This window comes from Schistocerca americana, chromosome X (genome assembly GCF_021461395.2).
Source record: "Schistocerca americana isolate TAMUIC-IGC-003095 chromosome X, iqSchAmer2.1, whole genome shotgun sequence".
Taxonomy (NCBI): domain Eukaryota; kingdom Metazoa; phylum Arthropoda; class Insecta; order Orthoptera; family Acrididae; genus Schistocerca; species Schistocerca americana.
This window is the reverse complement of record NC_060130.1, coordinates 659074033-659095388: the sequence shown is the minus strand read 5'-3', so window position 1 is coordinate 659095388 and position 21356 is coordinate 659074033. Positions and strand designations below refer to the sequence as shown.

Sequence of the window (21356 nt, the reverse complement as noted above, 5' to 3'; positions counted from 1 at the left end):
CCATAGAACTTCTTTCCAGACAATAAGTAATATGTTTGCCAAACTTGGTTGAAATGGATCCAATAGTTTAGGAGGAGATGTGGTATGTACACACACATATAAAATTGTGAATGTCATACCTGAGGGGCAGGGTAAATAGCAAACTCCAGTTTACTCTTCTTCCCATAATCAACAGACAGTCTTTCCATTAAAAGTGATGTAAAACCAGATCCTGTGCCTCCACCAAATGAATGAAAAATGAGAAATCCCTGAAGACCTGTGCACTGATCAGCAAGTTTCCTTACACGGTCTAAAACAATATCAACAAATTCCTTTCCAATTGTATAATGCCCCCTTGCATAGTTGTTTGCTGCATCTTCCTTTCCAGTAATAAGCTGTTCTGGATGAAATAGTTGTCGATATGGACCTGCACGAACCTCATCTGCAAACAAGTTATTTTCATTTTAGAATTTATGCATTTTCCAGCAGTCACACACTTCATATTCATGATTCCTGTCAGAAACTCAGCATACAACAGTGTGACAAAATTTAATTTCAACAATTATAAACATAAATACATTCAGTAAGCTAATGAATTCTATAAAACAAGAGAAACTCTTCACCTTACTAAGTTATTTATTATTATTAGTCAATTACTGAAAACTACAGAAGTTCCACTTTTCATCTGGAAGATTACTGGATTACAATGTTGTAGATCAAAATTGTTATTGAGTTAATACAGCAATAATCTCAATCCTATCACGAGTAAGCTCTGAAAAAACTATGACATGGAACAGTAATGTATGTTATACTTTCCACAATTATCTTCAAGTGTATGTAAATCCAGTGATGGTGAACACAAGGATAATTTGTGAACAGGTGGTATATTTATTTCCCAAATGGGTAAAATTAAATGATTAAATTATGATTTGTAGTTAAAATAAGAAACGCAAATAGGCTAGAGATACAAAATGTTTACTTAGAACTTCTTGAAAATTGTACATGTGCATGAAGAAATAACTAACTTTATTACACTTATTTTTACATTTTAAATAATTTTCTGAGGACTGATCTATACACATGAACTTCATTGAAGTTTGCAAAAACTGCAGGTATAGATTCCTAAATCTTTCTTCCTTAAATAATAACACAATTTATTACTTGACAGTTTCATTCATAAAAATTAGAATCATAATAAGTTTTCTGTGGGATTTGCTGACATTGAATTCATCTCAGATATATAGGTTTCATTCTTCAAATTTTTTTTCTGTTTACGGAAATAACATTTCCTTTAACAACAGAGTCCTCTAAAGTACAAACAGAAAACCTCCTGTTTGTAAATTGTAAAGTAGCATTGTGCTACCTTTTGATATCATGCTGGTTTGGTGGCTTGTGTGATTGTAATTCATGTATATGTGTCTAGCTTACAAATTTAAGAACTGCAGTTTCATTCGTTACTTATATCCATAAAACAAAAGTATCTGAGTTTTAAGCCATGAATGATGATGTCTGCATCACATGGAGGAGCTTTAGATGTTATTAATGTTATGTCATGTTTTGAGTCAGAACACAATTACTGCATATCTTCTGCTTTGAATAAACAGCTTTCCAAAGATTTCTGATCAACTCGTATGACATAGTCTTTAGAATTACATGTGTATGTGGCATCCAGCATGTAGATATTTGGTATGTATTGAAAGCTGAACCCCTTTTAAATTTACAGTTAGGTTACTGGCATTCTGTACTTCCAATGGCTGAAGTGTCACAAAATTAAAAACTGACACATTCTTGCTGCTGGTGTATATTAAATTGAAGTGCTTCTGTTCCAGTTTTATCAGTTTGGTTGGTGCTTCTTAACAGTGATTGTATACAATTACTTCAATTACAAAATTTAAAAAAAGGAAAACATTACACATGACAATTTTTCATGCTGAAAACCTATGCACTATCCTGGTTGTGGAATATTGATGAGGAAGTGGTGCCACAACATGTGAATCAACTGCCATCTCTCAGTTATTTGTTTGGATTAGATTAGATTCAGATTAGTTTCAGTTTTCATTCCATAGACCCAAAAATTAGATGATTGTCATGGGTGTGGAATATGTCAGAATGTATTAGATAAAAAACATAGAACATTTGAATATAACACTCACATCCCTGATCATTTGCCAGGAGATTGAATTGAATTGGATTGAATGAAATTTTATTGTCGTTTAGCTATTACAGCAATTGACAAAGTCAAGTTACATAAATACAAGTTATACAGCATATATACATGAGTTGAAGATCAATATGTCACTATTGGTTAAAATCAAATAATATGAAAAGCATTGCATCATAAATTACTCAGTTAAAGAATTTATGCTGAACTCCCTAAACCAGTACCACTATGATATTTTACAGTCATAAAATTCCTGAAGTGAGTAACAAGCATTTGCAGCTAACCAAGTGAATAATTAGTCTTTAAATAAATCAAATGGAGCTACTACCCATTCTAGTGGCAGTTTGTTAAACATCTTCATACCCACTACTTCGTAGCTGTTCAGTGACTTGGATAATCTGTAATAAGGTATGTCAAGATGGCTACTATTTCTGGTGCCATGAGAGCGTACATCTCTTCTATGCTGGTATTCTGATAAGTTTCTCTTTATATGCAGTAGGGCAGTGTAAATATACATGTTTATAACATTTAATATTTTTAAATTGATAAATAGCGGTTTGCAGTGGGCCAGTTTATCACTGTTTGTTGTAATTCATATTACGGTCTTCTGAAGTACCAAAATGTCCTGAAAGTGTGAGCTATTGCCCCATATTAAAAGCCTATAAGATATAACGCTTTGAAAAAAAGAAAAGAAGGCCGGTCTTACATAGGCCGCAGGTACATGGTTTTTTTAAATTCCTTAGCAAACACACCACTCTAGACAGCCTTGCACTAATGTATTTAATATGTGGCTCCCAAGTCAATTTACTATATATAGCAATACCTAAGAACTTTACACTATCCATGAAGTCTGCTATGTGAAGACATTACAGTAAACTGGAACTGGTAATATTTACAGAATTAATATACTGTCAGAATGAAACATGGTTATGCACTTTTAATAATCTTATCATATACAAAAAACCTGATCTTCACTATTGTGACTAAGTGCTGTCAGAACTGAAATTTAACAGACATTTTTGGTTAAGCTGGTCTAACAGTCCCTGTTAAGACATTCATCTATAGAGTAAAAGGAGTTGCCTACCAAAAAGTCTTTCAAACTCTGTTTAAAATGTGCTTTATCTGAAACCAAGATTTTTCATTAGTGAATAAGCTTTGAGTGCTCCACATCACATTCATACTAAAATTAATGTATCATTTATAATAAGCTACTTAGCTACTTAGCCAAGTTATTTATAGTGCAATCAGTCTACAAAGGAGACTTGTTACAAAACTCTCATGTACACCATCCTAGAATACTGCTCAAGTGTGTAAACAGGATTAAGAGGTTATATTTAACATACACAGAGAAGGGCAGCATAAATGGTCACAAATTTGTTTGACCCATGGTAGAGGGTCATGGAGATGCTGAAGAAGCTGACCTAGCAGATACATGAAGATAGATGCAAACTATCCTGAGAAACCTACTTACAAAGTTTCAAGAACCAGTTTTAAAAGATGAATCTAGGGACTCACTCCAGTGTCCTACAAATAACTCCAATAGGGATCATTGAGGACAAGATTAAATTAATGGGGCTATGAAACAGTCTTCTTCCTGCACTCCATAAATGAATGGAACGGGAAGAAGCACAGTGGTGTGCACAGTATGGATCTAGATGTCCCCTACTCATAGTACTTTAAATACAGATGTTACTCATTCTCCCTTGTTTATTTTTTATTTACTCTTCAGTATGTCTATATATCTACACACTCTGTCTCTCTCTCTCTCTCTCTCTCTCTTTCTCCATTCTGGGAAGATAACTCTGTCAGCAGACTGGAACTTCAAAAATGTGGACAGAGGATGCAAAGCTATCACCCACCACCCAATTCTAAAATGTTTTCCTTTTTTTTACCTCCAATCTGTTACATGGGAATATTGTAGCATTTAGAGAGCACAATTCCTATTGGCAAAGGCATTGTGACATCATTGGGCTAACTGTTGTACTCTTCATCTGTTCTAGAAGACTGAAACCAAGAGTTCAGTTCAGTTGGATAAGACTTTTTTTCTTTTGGTAGTAAGGAGACTTTCATGTAGCTCAGGCCTGTGACTTGAAAAGACAAGGGGAAAAGACAGAAATATAGTGGTGGTACAAGTTTATATAATTCCCACTAGGAGACATATGCATCTCTCTACTACGGACACTCTTGGTACTCTGACACCAGATGGGTCTGGCCACATTGTTTGCAGACTTCACAAATCAGTCACTTTATTGAAGCTATATGACTGCAGGAAAACTTTTGCCTTGGCATGTGGTGCTATGCTATTTTGGAATGACCTTCTGCCTTACCATTCAGCCAAGTAGAAGATTCATGTTTAGCCTCTGGCATTGTCTGATTAAAATTTGTCAATAGATATGAAATTTGATGGATGTCTGGTTCAGATTTCTGAAAGTGTAGAGTGCTTAGCATTTTCTGATCCAAATGGGAGAGCTTCACTCTAAGTGCAGGTGCAATATGAGCATCATTTATTTTATTGAACTGGGTCCTTCTGACTTTATTCATATCAAGAGACTATTCAATAACTTTGCAGATTTGGTTGTTTGAAAGTTTAAAGATAGGCTGTACATGGGAATGGATGCCTACCATCATCCTCATTAACATAAATTTGAACAGGGATTTTTCAGTATTTATTTCAGAGTAGGGCAAGATTTTGGACACCAACCAACAGAAGTGTTTGTACAAATAGATATGTCATTTAGCACTTAAACTGTGCCAACACACCACCTTTCACAACAATGACAATCTAGCACTTATGCTCATATGGTAAAGTACAGCTCAGCTCAGGCAGTTTAGGGACTCTTGATGTTTCCTTCTTGCTCAGCTCTGATCATGATTCAGCTGATCTTTAGACTTGCATGGCAACTTTGATTCTATAATGCACATTCATTGTTGATCAGGAAGGGCACATTCTTTTGTGAATGAGCTGTAGGAAAACTGTTATGTCATTCCATTACTTTCCTCTTGCTTTAATAACATTTGTCAGCTAATTGAGTTAATTTTTTTAAAACTGTTGTTTATATTCACCACTCAATCAGCAATGTTACTGAAACGTGTTCAGTGTGCTCTTTTTTTGTTTGTTCAGAAAACAAATCAAATTCATTAAACATACCACCTTTCTTTCAAGTTACTAGTACCAGGCATCACTTTTAATCTGTATATGATTCTTAAGGGTGAGAGGGACGTGACTGAATTTCACACAAGTATTTTCGTCAGATGAGTAATTTTTCATTAAGTTTGTAGAAAGATAGATTACCCATATGTCAAGATTCCCAATCTTGGGCTGCATGTCACAGGGCTAATTTACTTCTCACGTTATCCAACATCTGTTGTGTAATTTTGTTAGGGAAGTAGTGTGGTGTTTTGATACATGCACACACTTTGGGAAAAAAAGACATGAATAAACAAGCACTCGAAAGATGTATTGCATACTGTATACATAACTTCAAGTTTTTCTTTTTTGCTGATAATACTGGACACCATGGTCATTAAAATTACTTATAGAAGATTTCACATCTGATTCATGAAAGACCATTAAAGTTATAAACTAATTGGCAATTGAATACAGTCTTCTATCCTTGTTGAAAATATTACTGTAGGAAATAAGCCAAAATGAGACATCAGCTATTTGGAGTTCATGTAATCATTGCTTTCTGACATAAAATCAATATTAAGATTTCAATGTGCAAGGGTACTGTACCAGTAAGACAATTACTTGTGCAAATTCTTATTGATATTCTCTCCAGCTGTCCGATGAAGAATAAAACATTCTCCACTGGCAGCTTATACACAGGACTGCAATTTTTTGTGTTGCTTAACCCACTAATATGCCACAGTAACCAAACAGAACAGTACTTATTCACATTTAAAGCCTGGGATTGGACAGTGCATTTTGTGTATACTCTTTACTATTCCACATTGCTACAGCAATTTTATACCAGAAGATTATGTAATACAGAGAGTTGTACAGATCTAAAAGCTGACTATTTTTCAAATTTACATCCTGAATGCAGGAGAAGAAAAATTACATGCACAAAAAGGTACGTATTGATGGTGTTGTATTATTTCTCTCATTGATTCAGTCATCAGTCACAATTGTGTTGTTAATGAACTAGAAATGTTCAAAATTACTGTCATTACAATTACATGTCTGCAACTGTAATACATAGTCATGTGATTTCTTTCATAAGTTAAATTATTCTATATCTTAAAATTTTTTGTAGGTATTTACAACTTTTAGGTATGTTGTGACTAACTTGTAAGTTAGACGTCTGAAAAAGATCATTACAGAATTAATGATAATCAGGCCAATTATGAAAGTTATCTTATACTGATATATTACAATACAGTAATTTAGAACTTTTTATAGATGTATATGTATGTCTACAGTATTTACCTATTACAGTTGGTTCTAGATCAACAAAGACAGCTCTTGGTACATGCTTCCCAGCTCCTGTCTCACTGAAGAATGTGTTGAAGCTGTCATCACCTCCCTGCACTTTATCTGATGGCATGTGCCCATCAGGACTGATGCCATGTTCAAGGCAATAAAGTTCCCAACAAGAGTTACCAATTTGAACACCAGCTTGACCAACATGTATTGAGATGCATTCACGCTGAAAATAAGAACATAATATGAATTTTATTTACAACTACACATTACACAACATTCAACTCTGTGTTTCAGAATTAACACAAAAGAAAAACTAATGTGTTTCAACAACTATCCCAACTTACACAGTCCATATTATACAACCAAATACTGTAAAGATATTGATAAAAGAGAAAGAACAAATTATTGTTCAGTAAATTTCAAACGTTCATAATGTAAATCCATAGCTCATAAGAACAATATACACTTATCAACTGAAACTGATGAAAATGTAACATACATAACAGAAAAGAATGAACCAACATAATCTTGCAGTGTTGTATGATACAACAAAAAAACAGTGCCACACTTGAGTTCACTGGGTAAAAGGTGCTGCACTGCATAAATTTAAAATGTTAAAATTTATACTTTAAATTTGTAGAAAGGAAGATAAAGCTGCATTGCTTAATTAGTTAAGAAAATGTTTATTCCCAGAGGTATTAACTTAATATAGAACTGTAGCTTTGATTTTTTTTCTTATACTATAACAATAGCTTTAAATAACTTTAAATGTTTATTACTATAACTTTAAATTCATGGTCAATTGAGAGTGAATTGTATCACCAAATAGTCACAATATTTATTGATGTACAGTACATGTCACATGTAAAGTCTACCATGTATTGGAACCTTAATGAAGTACAACTTTTTGACACAATCATTTGCTATTTTTAAAATATTTATTACAACAGTCTCAGATGCAATTAGTCACACTTGATAACTAGATTCCCTCATATTTGATGACTATCTTCAGGTCTGATTAAGCATGTGCTGTGAGAAGTGACTGATAATTAAATTTAATTGGAGTTAGCCATCAATCATGACTAATGGCAACTAAGACCCTTGTAATAAATATTTAAAAAACATTGATATAGGTGTGGCTTCTCCCTTGAAAATATGTCAGCCATTATTACAATCATTTACAGTTCTGAAACTATAACACATAATTAATAATTGACATTTTAGCAGTGAGACACTTTATCATTAATTTTTTTTATTTTGTTGCTACCTATGTAAAATTTCAGTGAGTATAATGCATTTTGATATCTATACTTTTGGTACATAGATCTGAAGATACGAGAAAGATGCACATGCAGACTAACTCATTAATAACATTGTTTTATTCTGGTAATAGAAAACTTTGTACAGAATGTCCACTGTCAAATCAATGACATTCAAAAATAGTGTCTAATACTTATATGTATGTAGCTTGATAATGCCCTGGTGGAAGTAATTAGTGAAGCGTTAATGATGAATGTTAATTTCAATTTTATTAAGGGGAAGTTAACTCAGAAGAATGCCTTTCAAGAAATTTATAATGGCTATGGACTTTATACAAAAAATTATTATAAGGAGAGCAGTTTACATCAGAATGCTTAGTTGTGATATTACGTGATCAAGATATATGATATATCACTTGAGACAACTGTTCATAACACTTGACTTCTCTGGATTTCATAATTACTTCACAACTATTAAGGTTCACCACTACATTTTATAAACACCATATAACTGATATGCATCCCAAACAACACTACCAACCAGGAGAAAATAGTGTTCTGCTCTTCCCTCTGATGCATGATCTGCACTATGTGATCAAAAGTATCCCGACACCCTCAAAACCATACTTTTTGTATTAGGTGCACTGGGCTGCCATGTACCGCCAAGTACTCCATATCAGCGACCTCAGTAGTCATTAGACATCATGGAGAGCAGAATGGCGCACTCTGCAGAACTCACCGACTTCAAACGTTGTCAGGTGATTGGATGTCACTCTGTCATATGTCTGTACACGAAATTTCTACACTCCTAAACACTCCTGACCTGAATTCTATAGAACACCTTTGGGATGTTTGGAATGCTGACTTCGTGCCAGGCCTCACCAACTGACATCGATACCTCTCCTCAGTGGGTACTCCGTGGAGAGTGGGCTGCTATTCCCCAAGAAACTTTCCAGCACCTGATTGAACGTATGCCTGCGAGAGTGGAAGCTGTCATCAAGGCTAAAGGTGGGCCAACACCATACTGAATTCCAGCATTACCGATGGAGGGCACTAGGAAGTTGTAAGTCATTTTCAGCCAGGTGTCCAGGTACTTTTGATGACATAGTGTATATCTATATGGTACTGATAATAAAACTGTAAAACTGGCATGTATGTTTGTCTGTTTGAACACGCTAATCTCCAGAACTACTATACCAAGTTCCATAGGGCTTTCACAGTAACTTGAACATAGCTTGTGGCAACGTATAGGCTTTATTTCATCAAAATCGTATCACACACAAAAAAAAAAAAAAAAAAAATCGTGATTTAAAGTTTTATCTAAAACTGTGTTTGTTTGAACACGCGTGACAGAGGGTACCCTTAATGACGACTAGTGGTTTCCTTTCCTGTTCCACTCACAGAGAGAGCGAGGGAAAAACATGTGTCTATATGCCTCTGTACGTGCCCTAATTTCTCATACCTTATCTTTATGGTCCCCACACAAAATGAGTGTTTTCGGCAGTAGGATAGTTCTGCAGTCAGCTTCAAACGTCAGTTCTCTAAACATTCTCAGTAGATTAGATTAGTACTTGTTCCATAGATCATGAATACGACACTTCGTAATGATGTGGAACGGGTCAGGTTAATAAAAGGTGTATATACAAGATATTACATTAGACAAAATATAACATGACACTCAATTTTTTTTTATTTATTTTTTTTTTTTTTTTTTTTTTTTTTTTTTTTTTTTTTTTTTTTTTTTTTTTTTTTTTTTTGAGGTTGGGAAATTACCCACTTACTACATCCAAAAATTCATCTAATGAGTAGAAGGAGTTGCCATTAAGAAATTCTTTTAATTTCCTTTTAAATGCTATATGGCAATCTGTCAGACTTTTGATGCTATTAGGTAAGTGTCCAAAGATTTTTGTGGCAGCATAATTTACCTCCTTCTGAGCCAAAGTTAGATTTAACCTTGAGTAGTGAAGATCATCCTTTCTCTTAGTGTTGTAGCCATGTACACTGTTATTACTTTTGAATTCGTTTAGATTGTTAATAACAAGTTTCATAAGTGAATATATATATTGTGAGGCTACAGTGAAGTTTCTAGCTCTCTTCAAATAAGTGTCTGCAGGATGATCTTGGATGAGCTCCAGCAATTATTCTGATTACACGCTTTTGTGCAATGAACACTCTTTTACTCAATGATGAGTTACCCCAGAATATGATGCCATACGAAAGCAGAGAATGAAAATAGGCGTGGTAAGGTAATTTACTCAGATGTATATCGCCAAAATTTGCAATGACCCTAATAGCGTAAGTAGCTGAACTCAAACGTTTCAGCAGATTCTCAGTGTGTTTTTTCCAGTTCAACCCCTCATCAATGCATACACCTAGAAATTTTGAATATTCTACCTTAGCTACCGATTTCTGATCGAAGTCTATATTTATTAATGGGGTCATTCCATTTACTGTGTGGAACTGTATATACTGTGTTTTGTCAAAGTTTAATGAGAGCCCATTTGCAGAGAACCACTTAATGATTTTCTGAAAAACATCGTCTACAATTTCACCAGTTAATTCTTGTCTGGCAGGTGTGATAGCTACAGTTGTATCATTGGCAAAAAGTACCAGCTTTGCATCTTCGTGAATATAGAATGGCAAGTCATTAATATATATTAAGAACAGCAGAGGACACAAGACCGAACCTTGCGGCACCCCATTCTTGATTGTTCCCCTTTCTGAGAAATCACCAGTTTTTTGCATATTATGTGAACTGTTTATTTCAACTTTCTGCACTCTTCCAGTTAGATATGATTTAAACCATTTGAGCACTGTCCCATTCATACCACAATACTTGAGCTTATCTAGAAGTATTCCATGATTTACACAATCAAAAGCCTTTGATAGATCACAAAAAATCCCAACGGGTAACTTACGGTTACTCAGAGCATTTAATATTTCATTAGTGAAAGTATTATAGCATTTTTCGTTGAAAAACCCTTCTGGAAACCAAACTGACATTTTGTTAAAACTTTATTTTTACAAAGGTGTGAAGTTGCTCTACAATACATTACTTTTTCAAGAATTTTGGATAAGGCAGTCAGAAGAGAGATTGGGCAGTATTTGTTGACATCAGACGTATCCCCTTTTTTATGCAGTGGTTTAACAATGGCATACTTCAGTCTATCTGGGAAAATACCCTGCTTCAGAGAGCTATTACATATGTGGCTAAGAATCCCACTTATCTCTTGGGAACAAGCTTTTATTATCCTGCTGGAAATGCCACCAATTCCATGTGAGCTTTTATTCTTGAGAGAGTTTATTAACTTCCTAATTTCAGAAGGAGAGGTGGGTGGAATTTCAATTGTATCAAATGGTGTGGGTAAGGCCTCTTCCATTAACTGCCTTGCCTCTTCTAATGAACATTCAGATCCTATTTTCTCTACAACATTTAAAAAATGATTATTCAAAATGTTTTCAACTTCCAGCTTGTTGTTTGTCAAGTTTCCATTTGCTTTGATGGTAATGCCGTCATCCTGTACTCTTGGTTGCCCTGTCTCCTTGTAATAATATTTCAAATTGTTTTGATTTTGTTATCAGAGGTATTAATCTCAGACATGATGCACATGCTTCTGGACTTTTTAATAACTTTTCTTAATGTAGCACAGTAGTTTTTATAATATTTGGCTGTTTCTGGGTCTTTACTCTTTCTTGTTGTTAGATACAGTTCCCTTTTGTGGTTACAAGATATTTTTATTCCTTTAGTAAGCCAAGGGTTTTTGAATAGTTTCTTATAATTAGATTTAACTACTTTCTTGGGGAAACAGTTTTCAAATTCTGTTACAAGTGTATCATGAAATAAGTTATATTTTAAATTATCATCAGGTTCGTTGTACACCTCATCCCTGTTTAACTGCTGAAGATTTTCTCTGAAGTTTCTAATTGTTGAGTCATTAATTGAATGCACAACTTTGGAGGGTAGTTTTGAATTACTGTATGGAGCTATGTCACATACTGTAACTAGCTGAGCATCATGATCAGAAAGCCGATCCTCAACAGGACAAGAATTTATGTTTTTAAACCTATCTTGGTCTATAAAAGTGTTATCTATCAATGTGCTGCTGTCCTTTACTACCCAAGTAGGAAAATTAATGACAGATGTCAAACTGAAAGAACCAAGCAAAACTTCCAGGTCATTCTTCCTATTACACTCTTTCAATGAATCAACATTAAAGTCACCACAAATAATAATTTTCTTTCCCCTATCTGACAGATAGCACAACAAGGTATCCAAGTTTTCCAGGAATAAATGAAAGTTTCCTGAAGGGGACCTATACACTGTTACAATTATAAAAAAGCCTTCCTTCAGTTTAAGTTGACAGGCACATGCTTCTATATGTTGCTCTAGACAAAACTTTTTTTATCTAAGCTTTCTACACAGTGATAACTTTTGACATATGTAGCAACTCCTCCTCCAACCTTATTCTCTCTACTCATATGTCCAGCTAGTTTATAACCACTTATATTTACCTTTTCCACATCAGACACAATGTGATGCTCAGACAGGCACAGTATATCTATTACATTATTAGATTCAATGTCATCTAAACAAACCAGGAGCTCATCCACCTTATTCTTCAATCCCAGAATATTTTGGTGAAAAATGGTAACATTATTTTTTACTTTACTTTTCTGAGAATCTACTTTTTTCTTTAATCCACCAATATTTTGGTTAAATATGCTAACATTATTATTTACTTTCCGGTTGTGAGAATTTTGTGAGTCTTGGACCTCTTTAGCACCTGCCTGCCTGAACTTCTCATTGGACACTGATATTAGCCTAAAAAAGAGGTGCATCCATGAGTACTAGTGTCACCCCTTATAGATTTCGCTAACAACCCTGCCAGCTTACCCTTCCCTTTCCTATTGAGATGTAGGCCATGCCTTGTGAAACCCCCGCTATCAGTAGCCTCGACAGGAACCAATCCAATGTCCGACAGAGTGGCCGCCCTACGCAACTGATCCAACTCCATATTTACCCTGACAGAGTGGTTCAACTGGGGCTGATCATGCCGCACGAAAGCAGGCACCAGCCCAACATTGGTATGGGTCGTTGCCGAGGCTATTTTCACCTGGTCACACTCAATGCTGTTGCCCTGATCCCTATCAATACTGTTTCCCACTCCACCCACTACCATCACATGATCATGCTTTGTGAATCCCTTGCACAAGGAACCTATATCCTCTACCACCTGGCTAAGACTTGCACTTGGCTTGAAAAAGTTTGTGACCTGGTACCTGTCACCTAATTTTTCCTGCAAAATCTGGCCCACACCTCTTCCATGGCTGCTACCTAGCAACAGAACTTTCCTCTTACTTTCTACATTTTTTGAAACAGTTGGTTTCCTAGTGAAATTCTGTTGCATCTTAACTACATCTACGTCTACTGGAGCCTCTTTCTTACTTAACTGTGGTAGCAAGGCAAATCTATTGGTTGTGCCAATTGGGAAACTTGCAGACACTGTCATCTTTCTGCGGCCCCTGTTCCCGGGTACCACTTCCCACTGCTGTTTGCCCTCCTCCCCCCTTAACCTCTTCAGTTCCTCCCTTGCTCTGTCCAAACCAGCCTGAAGGGCTCTAATTTTCTTCTCCTGTTCAGCTATAATCCTATCTCTTGAGCAAACCCTGCAAGAGAATGTTCGAAATGAATATCTTCTTGCCTGCAGGGATTCCCACTTAAGCTCCTGGAGCATAAAAGTAACACTTGCTTGCTGATCGAACCTACCAGTAGCAAATCTAGCAACTCGCCTCTGAATTGCTTCGACGTCGTCTTTCAATCTGACCTAGTGTGGATTCCAAACAATCGAGAAGTACTCAAGAATGGGTCGCACTAGCGCCCTATATACCGTCTCCTTTACAGGTGAACCACACTTTCCTAAGGTTCTCCCAATAAATAGAAGTCAACCATTTACCTTCCCTACCACGATCCTCACATGCTTGTTCCATTTGATATCACTTCGCAACCTTATGCCCAGATATTTAAACAACAGGATAGTGTCAAGGACACTACTAATGCTATTTCTGAACATTAAGGGTTTGTTTTTCCCGCTCATCCGCATTAACTTACATTTTGATACATTAAGAGCCAGCTGCCATTCATCATACCAACTAGAAATTTTGTCTAGGTCATCTTGTATCAACGTACAGTAACTTATCTTCAACTTCTTCCTGTATACTATAGCATCATGAGTGAACAACCACAGATTTCTGCCCACCCTGTGTGCCAGATCATGTATGTGTATAGAAAATAGCAATGATCCTATCACACTTCCCTGGGGCGCTCCTGACGTTACCCCTTGTCTCTGATGGACACTCGCCATTGAGGACAACATACTGGGTTCTATTGGTTCTATTACTTAAGAAATCTTCGAGCCAGTCATATGTCTGGGAGCTCATTCCGTATGGACGTACCTTCGTTAACAGTCTACAGTGGAGTACTGTGTCGAATGCTTTCTGGAAATCTAGAAATACGAAATCTGCCTGTTGCCCTGCATCCATAGTTCGCAGTATACAGGGTGTTACTAAAAGGTACGGCCAAACTTTCAGGAAACATTCCTCACACACAAATAAAGAAAAGATGTTATGTGGACATGTGTCCGGAAACGCTTAATTTCCATGTTAGAGCTCATTTTAGTTTCGTCAGTATGTACTGTACTTCCTCGATTCACCGCCATGATTTCATACGGGATACTCTACCTGTGCTGCTAGAACATGTACCTTTACAAGTACGACACAACATGTAGTTCATGCACGATGGAGCTGCTGCACATTTCAGTCGAAGTGTTCGTACGTTTCTCAACAACAGATTCGGTGACCGATGGATTGGTAGAGGCGGACCAATTCCATGGCCTCCACGCTCTCCTGACCTCAACCCTCTTGACTTTCATTTATGGGGGCATTTGAAAGCTCTTGTCTACGCAACCCCGGTACCAAATGTAGAGACTCTTCGTGCTCGTATTGTGGACGGCTGTGATACAATACACCATTCTCCAGGGCTGCATCAGCGCATCAGGGATTCCATGTGACAGAGGGTGGATGCATGTATCCTCGCTGACGGAGGACATTTTGAACATTTCCTCTAACAAAGTGTTTGAAGTCACGCTGATACGTTCTGTTGCTGTGTGTTTCCATTCCATGATTAATGTGATTTGAAGAAAAGTAATAAAATGAGCTCTAACATGGAAAGTAAGCGTTTCCGGACACATGTCAACATAACATATTTTCTTTCTTTGTGTGTGAGGAATGTTTCCTGAAAGTTTGGGCGTACCTTTTTGTAACACCCTGTATTATGTGAGAAAAGAGAAAGCTGGATTTCGCAGAAGCGATGCGTTCTAAACCCATGCTGATTCGTGGACATGATCTTTTCGATGTCTAGTAAATTTATTATATTCGAACTCAGAATATGCTCTAGAATTCTGCAGCAAACCGATGTTAAGGATTTGGTCTGTAATTATGCGGGTCCGTTCTTTTACCTACTTATATACCAGAGTCACCTGCGTTTTCTTCCAGTCACTTCGCACTTTGCGCTGGTCGAGAGATTCGCAATAGATGAAAACTAAGTCAGGGGACAATGACGTAGGCTACTTTGTAAAACTGAATTGGGATTCCATCCAGACCTCGCGACTTATTTGTTTTCAGCTCTTTCAGTTGTTTCTCTACGCCAGGGATGCTTATTACTATGTCATCCGTAAGTACTCCGAAAGTACTTGACTCATTTTCATGGAGTTTTTATAGCTAACTTGGGCACAGATTGGGGCAACATACAGGCTTCAGTTCATTCTAATTAGAACACAGAAAAAAACATTCATAATTTAACTTGTTATCTAAAATCATTTGTACAGCTTGGTAGTACAGATGTTTAATCATCACAGCATAGTACATCAAAGAACCCATCGATGGTGCTGTTAGTTTTTCTAACTTAAAGTCCTGAATAAAGAAAGTACCTTCAATTTGGCGGCGGCCGCCGTTTTGGACGCAAGAACCTACAGTAGCTCTATGGACAGAATTGTTAAACGCTCATTTATGAAGAATTTAACGGGACTATATGTGCATAAAGTAAACAATTAACTACAGTTTTTAATTATTTCCTTGTTTTTATTGATAGTACAAACTGATTAAAATGACTTTCATTAAGTCCATCACTTAAATCATAGCATTTTATTTTCCTCATAATACGATAAAATTCTTTGCAGTTACTTTTGTGATAAGTAATGTATCCTTTACATATAACAGCAATATATATTATTGCCATTCAGTTTGCTTCAGGGAGATATTCTGAAATTGATGATCATATTGAAACACAAGTTCATACTTCTGATTACATGTTAATGTCTTTGATGTTTCTGTTTCCTTTGCAGATTATAACTCTTTTTACATTAACATAACAATCAACTTATCTTAATAAGTGAAAAAATACAAGCAGTAAATTATCTGACTGGTGACTATCTCTTACAATAGCTGTACGCATTTCTCATGTTTACACTTTCACAGCCAGTTTTTACTGTGGCACATATCTCTGCTGGCGGTAATGTGTTAATCTATGAACTCTTTTACATTCATACTGTTGACTTACTAAAAGTCGCATGTAGCCCACATCTTGCAGTGTATATTTCTGTTTAACTTTTTGCTGTTCTCCCAACTAGATAATGCAAAGACTGTCCTTGCTCGCCCAATCTCATCTTTGTCTCTTATGCCTAAACGCATAATTGCATCGCTGTTGCTTTCTGACTCATCACAGATAGGCCTGTCCTTCTGTTCTAGCTAGTCGATGAGGAATTCAGCATTTACTGATGATAATTGCCATGGTTACTGGGATGAAAATATTGCGAAACTGCAATAAGGCACATTATTGTCTTACAACTGGGAAAATATTGCACTGAATTAATCGCTTGGACCATGAAGAATAGGTTTTACAGGGCATCATGTGAAATCCTACACAATAAAACATAATGGAAACCGTTTTCGTTCAGAAGATAATTCTTATTGGTACTTGCTGTGGTTGTTGCCATTACTAATACCGTTTCCCTGATACCTCTTTCCCAAATTTTCAAACAGCGTAGACCTAATAACACTCAGGAAGAACTGCCAGCATCATCGAGTTTGCCTTCGACAGCTGTATGCTTTGTAGTTTTTCTGTTTCTCGAGGTCATTAATTTAAACCACCAAAAAACCGCTATAAAATATGCAGCTGACACAGCAGAACATTAACGTATCCTTTGTCCTACTGTATATTTAACAGCTGCTGAAAAACTATGATCTGAAACTGATAAGCAGGGTCAACTTTCATTTTATCATAATGCTCTGCTCCTATTATATTTTCTCGTAGGTTTCAGGCAATGTTTAATTTTATCTTTTTTCTGTTTGGAAGAAATCGTACAGTTTTACAACAGAGACAACTGGAAATGGCAAACTATTGTCTTCAACGACTTGTTTGGGAAGAGTAATGTGACCAGAAATTTTTAAACAGTTTCGTGGCGTGAAATACAATTTCTTAATTGCAATTCATCTCAAATTGATTAGGTGTTAAATCGAGCTAAGAAATGAAAACGCCGGCCGGTGTGGCCGAGCGGTTCTAGGCGCTTCAGTTCGGAACCGCGCGACCGCTACGATCGCAGGTTCGAATCCTGTCTCGGGCATGGATGTGTGTGATGTCCTTAGGTTAGTTAGGTTTAAGAAGGTCTAAGTTCTAGGGGATTGATGACCTCAGATGTTAAGTCCCATAGTGCTCAGAGCCATTTGAACCATTTTTTGAAATGAAAACAGATATCGGTTTTAAAATATAATATCATATGAAATTTTAATCTGGCACGCTATTAAATGTGCTTTAAATGCACATGCAATATTACTATGATATAATGAAACATAATAAAGTTCATATTTAAGTAAGCATCAATGAAAGGAATGTTTATTTATTTCACATAGTTTACCAGTCTTGTATGGAAATGTATCTTTCTTCGCAGTTTGATATTGTCATATTTTCCATCTTTCTGCATTCCTTTTGGCTTGCGGAATTTGGAAAAACTTACTACCACGTTCTGCCCATCAATAGTTCGCTGCATAACACTGCGGTAGTCTTCGCCACAGAAAAGTAGACCCGTTTTGTTAAGCTCTTAATGTAAATAAAATGAGGCTATATGTTTCATACGCCCCTATACGCTAAGATAACCGCTAATTAGATCAATTCGCCCATTTACTCTACTGTGGAACTTGGGTCCAAAATGGCTGTCTTGCCTACCACGTGATGTTAAACTGACCAATGACATCGTTCAACTGTCGGAAATCCAGACATAGAAGGTTGTACCTACTTCCTTTATTCAGGGCTTATTTTAACTCAGTGACAGATGTATTTTCAGAAGTTTATGGCAGTGACAGAATTCAGCGCCACACTCATACGTTTACAAATACAAACTAACAGCGAATTTACTTGGCTAATATGTATGGATTTACTGATTTCAAGTTTTGTCTTAAAAACTTAACGGCATTATTTTGCTTCTTCCGATAAATTTTATTTATATTTTTTCGTAGGAAAAACTAATTTATCAGGTTTGCTTTGTGAACTGGGTGCCTACTCATTACATTTTTGTTTCATTTTATTTAAGAATAAAAATGATTAGAGAACAGTCGAGTCTTTCTGAATACACTCGAACAGCTGAAAGACTGAGGACTATGCTGCTTCAAGAATTCAATGAAGATCGTGAGGTGAGAATTGCTGTGGCTCGAGAACATCAGGCTTTATTTTTTAATTCACTCTGTGGGAACTCCTTCCGAAAGTGAGGCGTGATGTAACTCTGATCGAGAATGTCATTCATTGTCTCGTTCCTCACAACCCTTCACTCACAGAGGCATAAAGTTACTTCTGAGCAAAGTAACATCACAGAAGCAGAAATTTTGACGAGAAGTGGCGCAGGCAAGAGAGATTTTATACCCCCTTATTCCTAACAATTAACCACTTCACTTTAAACGTGTGCACCGGTGAGTTTATCTTATGCCATGACCATGAACAAAGCACAAGGTCAGATGCTGCGTGTTGTGGCCGTGAACCTTACTGTGACTTGCTTTTTGTACTGCCAGCTCTATGTGGCTCTCTCCCATGTTAGTGAATCAAATAAGCTCTGTGTTCATGTCCCTAAACATATTACTTCAAACATTGTATGCAAAGACGCTTTACAAGTCAAAAATAAATTACATGCATATAAAGTCTGAGGCACAGCTATAAATAAATACTCTGGCAACATCAGGTTTCTCAGTTAGTAGAGAATAATTCTCTGTGATTCTGTCAACAATGCTTAGTGACCACATGGCCAAAAATCTTTTCATAGTTGGCATTAAGATTTATGCTCATTGTAAGAGGTAAAACACGAAAATGGTTTAACAATGATCTCATTGTATTATTAACTTTGCTATTATAATTTTGGTATTAACTGATTCTTATGTTGCTGGAACCTTTCATTCAGCATCTATTAAACATTCAGATTGTAGTATTTCTTAGTGTCCTGACTTTTAACTGGTTGCTCTAGCACATTCATAATACACCTAATTTTTTATGTTTAATTGTTCCAGTATACGATACTTGCGTAGAGAATGCTGAGCTGCTTTTCTTTCAGTGCTATTCATCCAACAGCACGAGTAGCAAATATTTATTTGCATCCTTTCACTCCTGCAAGGAAAGAATAACTAGACATGATGAGAAGACGTCGATTGTGCTCCGATAACCGTCATATACCTCCATGGGAATAGTGGATGTACTGATAATGGTTTCAGTGTCATCCGCCAACAGATATGAGCGCCATCTGTGTCTACCCTTTAACAGGGAATGCTACCAGTCAGAAGGCTCAGTGTGATGCAAACGTGTGAAGCAAACAGACACCCATGCCACAGAGATGCACGAACTCGTGCTTCCTACAGCCAACTGAGCGGCTTTGAAAGGTGTCAAATTGTGGGTTTCCGAATGGCAGGGCGATCCTTTAGAAGAACTGACTCACAAGTTGGACGTGTTGCGTCAGTTGTGCAACAGTGCTGGTGTTAGTGGTCACGTGAACATTCCTCATTCGTAGATGAGGTTCTGGATGTCCACGCAGCACAGACACCCGCCAGGATCGTAGTATTGTAAGTACAGCAGTGACAGATCGAACAGCTACTACAGCAGAGATGAGAGGGCTTGTGAGCCCAGACGTGTCAACACGAAAAGTTGCGAAACAGTTGTTAACAACGGGACTATGGGTGTGCATATCTCTGGCCCGTCTTCCGCTCATGCTACAGCATCATCGTGCACGGCTCGACTGGTGCCATTAGAGGATCACTTGGAAGATGAAATAGCACACTACGGTCTTCAGCGACGAAAGCAGGTTATGCCTCCGCACAAGTGATGGTCGTTTGCATGTACAACATAGAACTGGTGAGCACTGTCTCGTAGAGTGTATTCGTCCAAGACACACTGTCCTCACCCCAGAATTCGTGGCCTGGTGTGTGTTTAGCTAAAACTCTTGTTCACCTTTGGTGTTACTGGAGTGGACACCAACCAGCGTTCAGTACCTCCAGAATGTTGCTAAACACGTTCTTTTGCCATTCTTGCAACAGGAAGGTGATGTGTTGTTCCAGCAGGATAACTCTCGTCCACATACTCCCCTAAAACTGAACATGGTTTACAAGACCTGCAGTAACTTCCCTGGCCAGCACGATCACCAGACGTGTCTCCAATCAAGCATGTGTTGGATGTGATGGAATGAGAAGTGACCTGTGCGACTTGTCGGAGAATAACTCTTACAAAAACACGTTAACAGGTCGAGCGTGTGGCATAACGTATCCCAGGACAGTATTCGCCACCTGCATGGTCGACTAGTTACCAGTCAGGCCTGTATCCACTGTGGAGGCTACGCCACATACTAATATGGGTGTTTCAGCAAGGGTCGATGCCTGATGCCTCTTTATTTAATGGCAAATTATTTCAAATATCTGCTTGAAGGAATAACATTTTCTACCTGTACCGATAGAGTCCCATAAACTAATGCATTCAAATAAAAGAATGCGAAGGCTTCACCATTACCACTCCTTTACCTCCACTATAGTTCTTAGTTAACACCTGATTTGTGTTCTGTGTCCGGCACAGAAAATGAAGTGGCTGATCATCTGTCTAGACTGGAAGAGTTACAGATGATGGACTACGATGAAATAGCTATCTCAAAAGAGAAAGGTTAAGCTCAAGCTCTTAAGTCAAGTTGCAACACTTCACTGAAATCGAAGCAGTTTACTACTCCTAATGGATTAAGACTGAGTGTGATATATCTGTTGAAACCGTTTGTCTATATATTCCTAAACAATTTAGGACCACTGTTTTAAGCATTACCACAACACGGCTCATCCAAGAGAGTGATCTTCAGTCAAGCTCATAACATACAAATTTGTCTGGCCAAACTTAAAGAAGGACGAGTGACAACTGACTAAGGCATTTACAGCCTGCGAGGAGAGCAAAATTATAGCACATACTACA

The 21356-nt window shown here is 37.0% G+C and overlaps 1 protein-coding gene across 1 annotated transcript in view; it reads right to left on the bottom strand.

Annotated features, from left to right (window-relative positions):
- LOC124556808 (tubulin alpha-1 chain-like) overlaps positions 1-21356 on the bottom strand; it is a 38519-nt gene that overhangs the window by 6386 nt on the left and 10777 nt on the right. The window contains exons 2-3 of the mRNA XM_047130826.1: positions 6573-6792; positions 120-421 (exon numbers count right to left, since the gene is read on the bottom strand). Coding sequence (XP_046986782.1) covers positions 120-421; positions 6573-6792 — 522 coding nt within the window. The remainder of the gene's footprint in view (positions 1-119; positions 422-6572; positions 6793-21356) is intronic.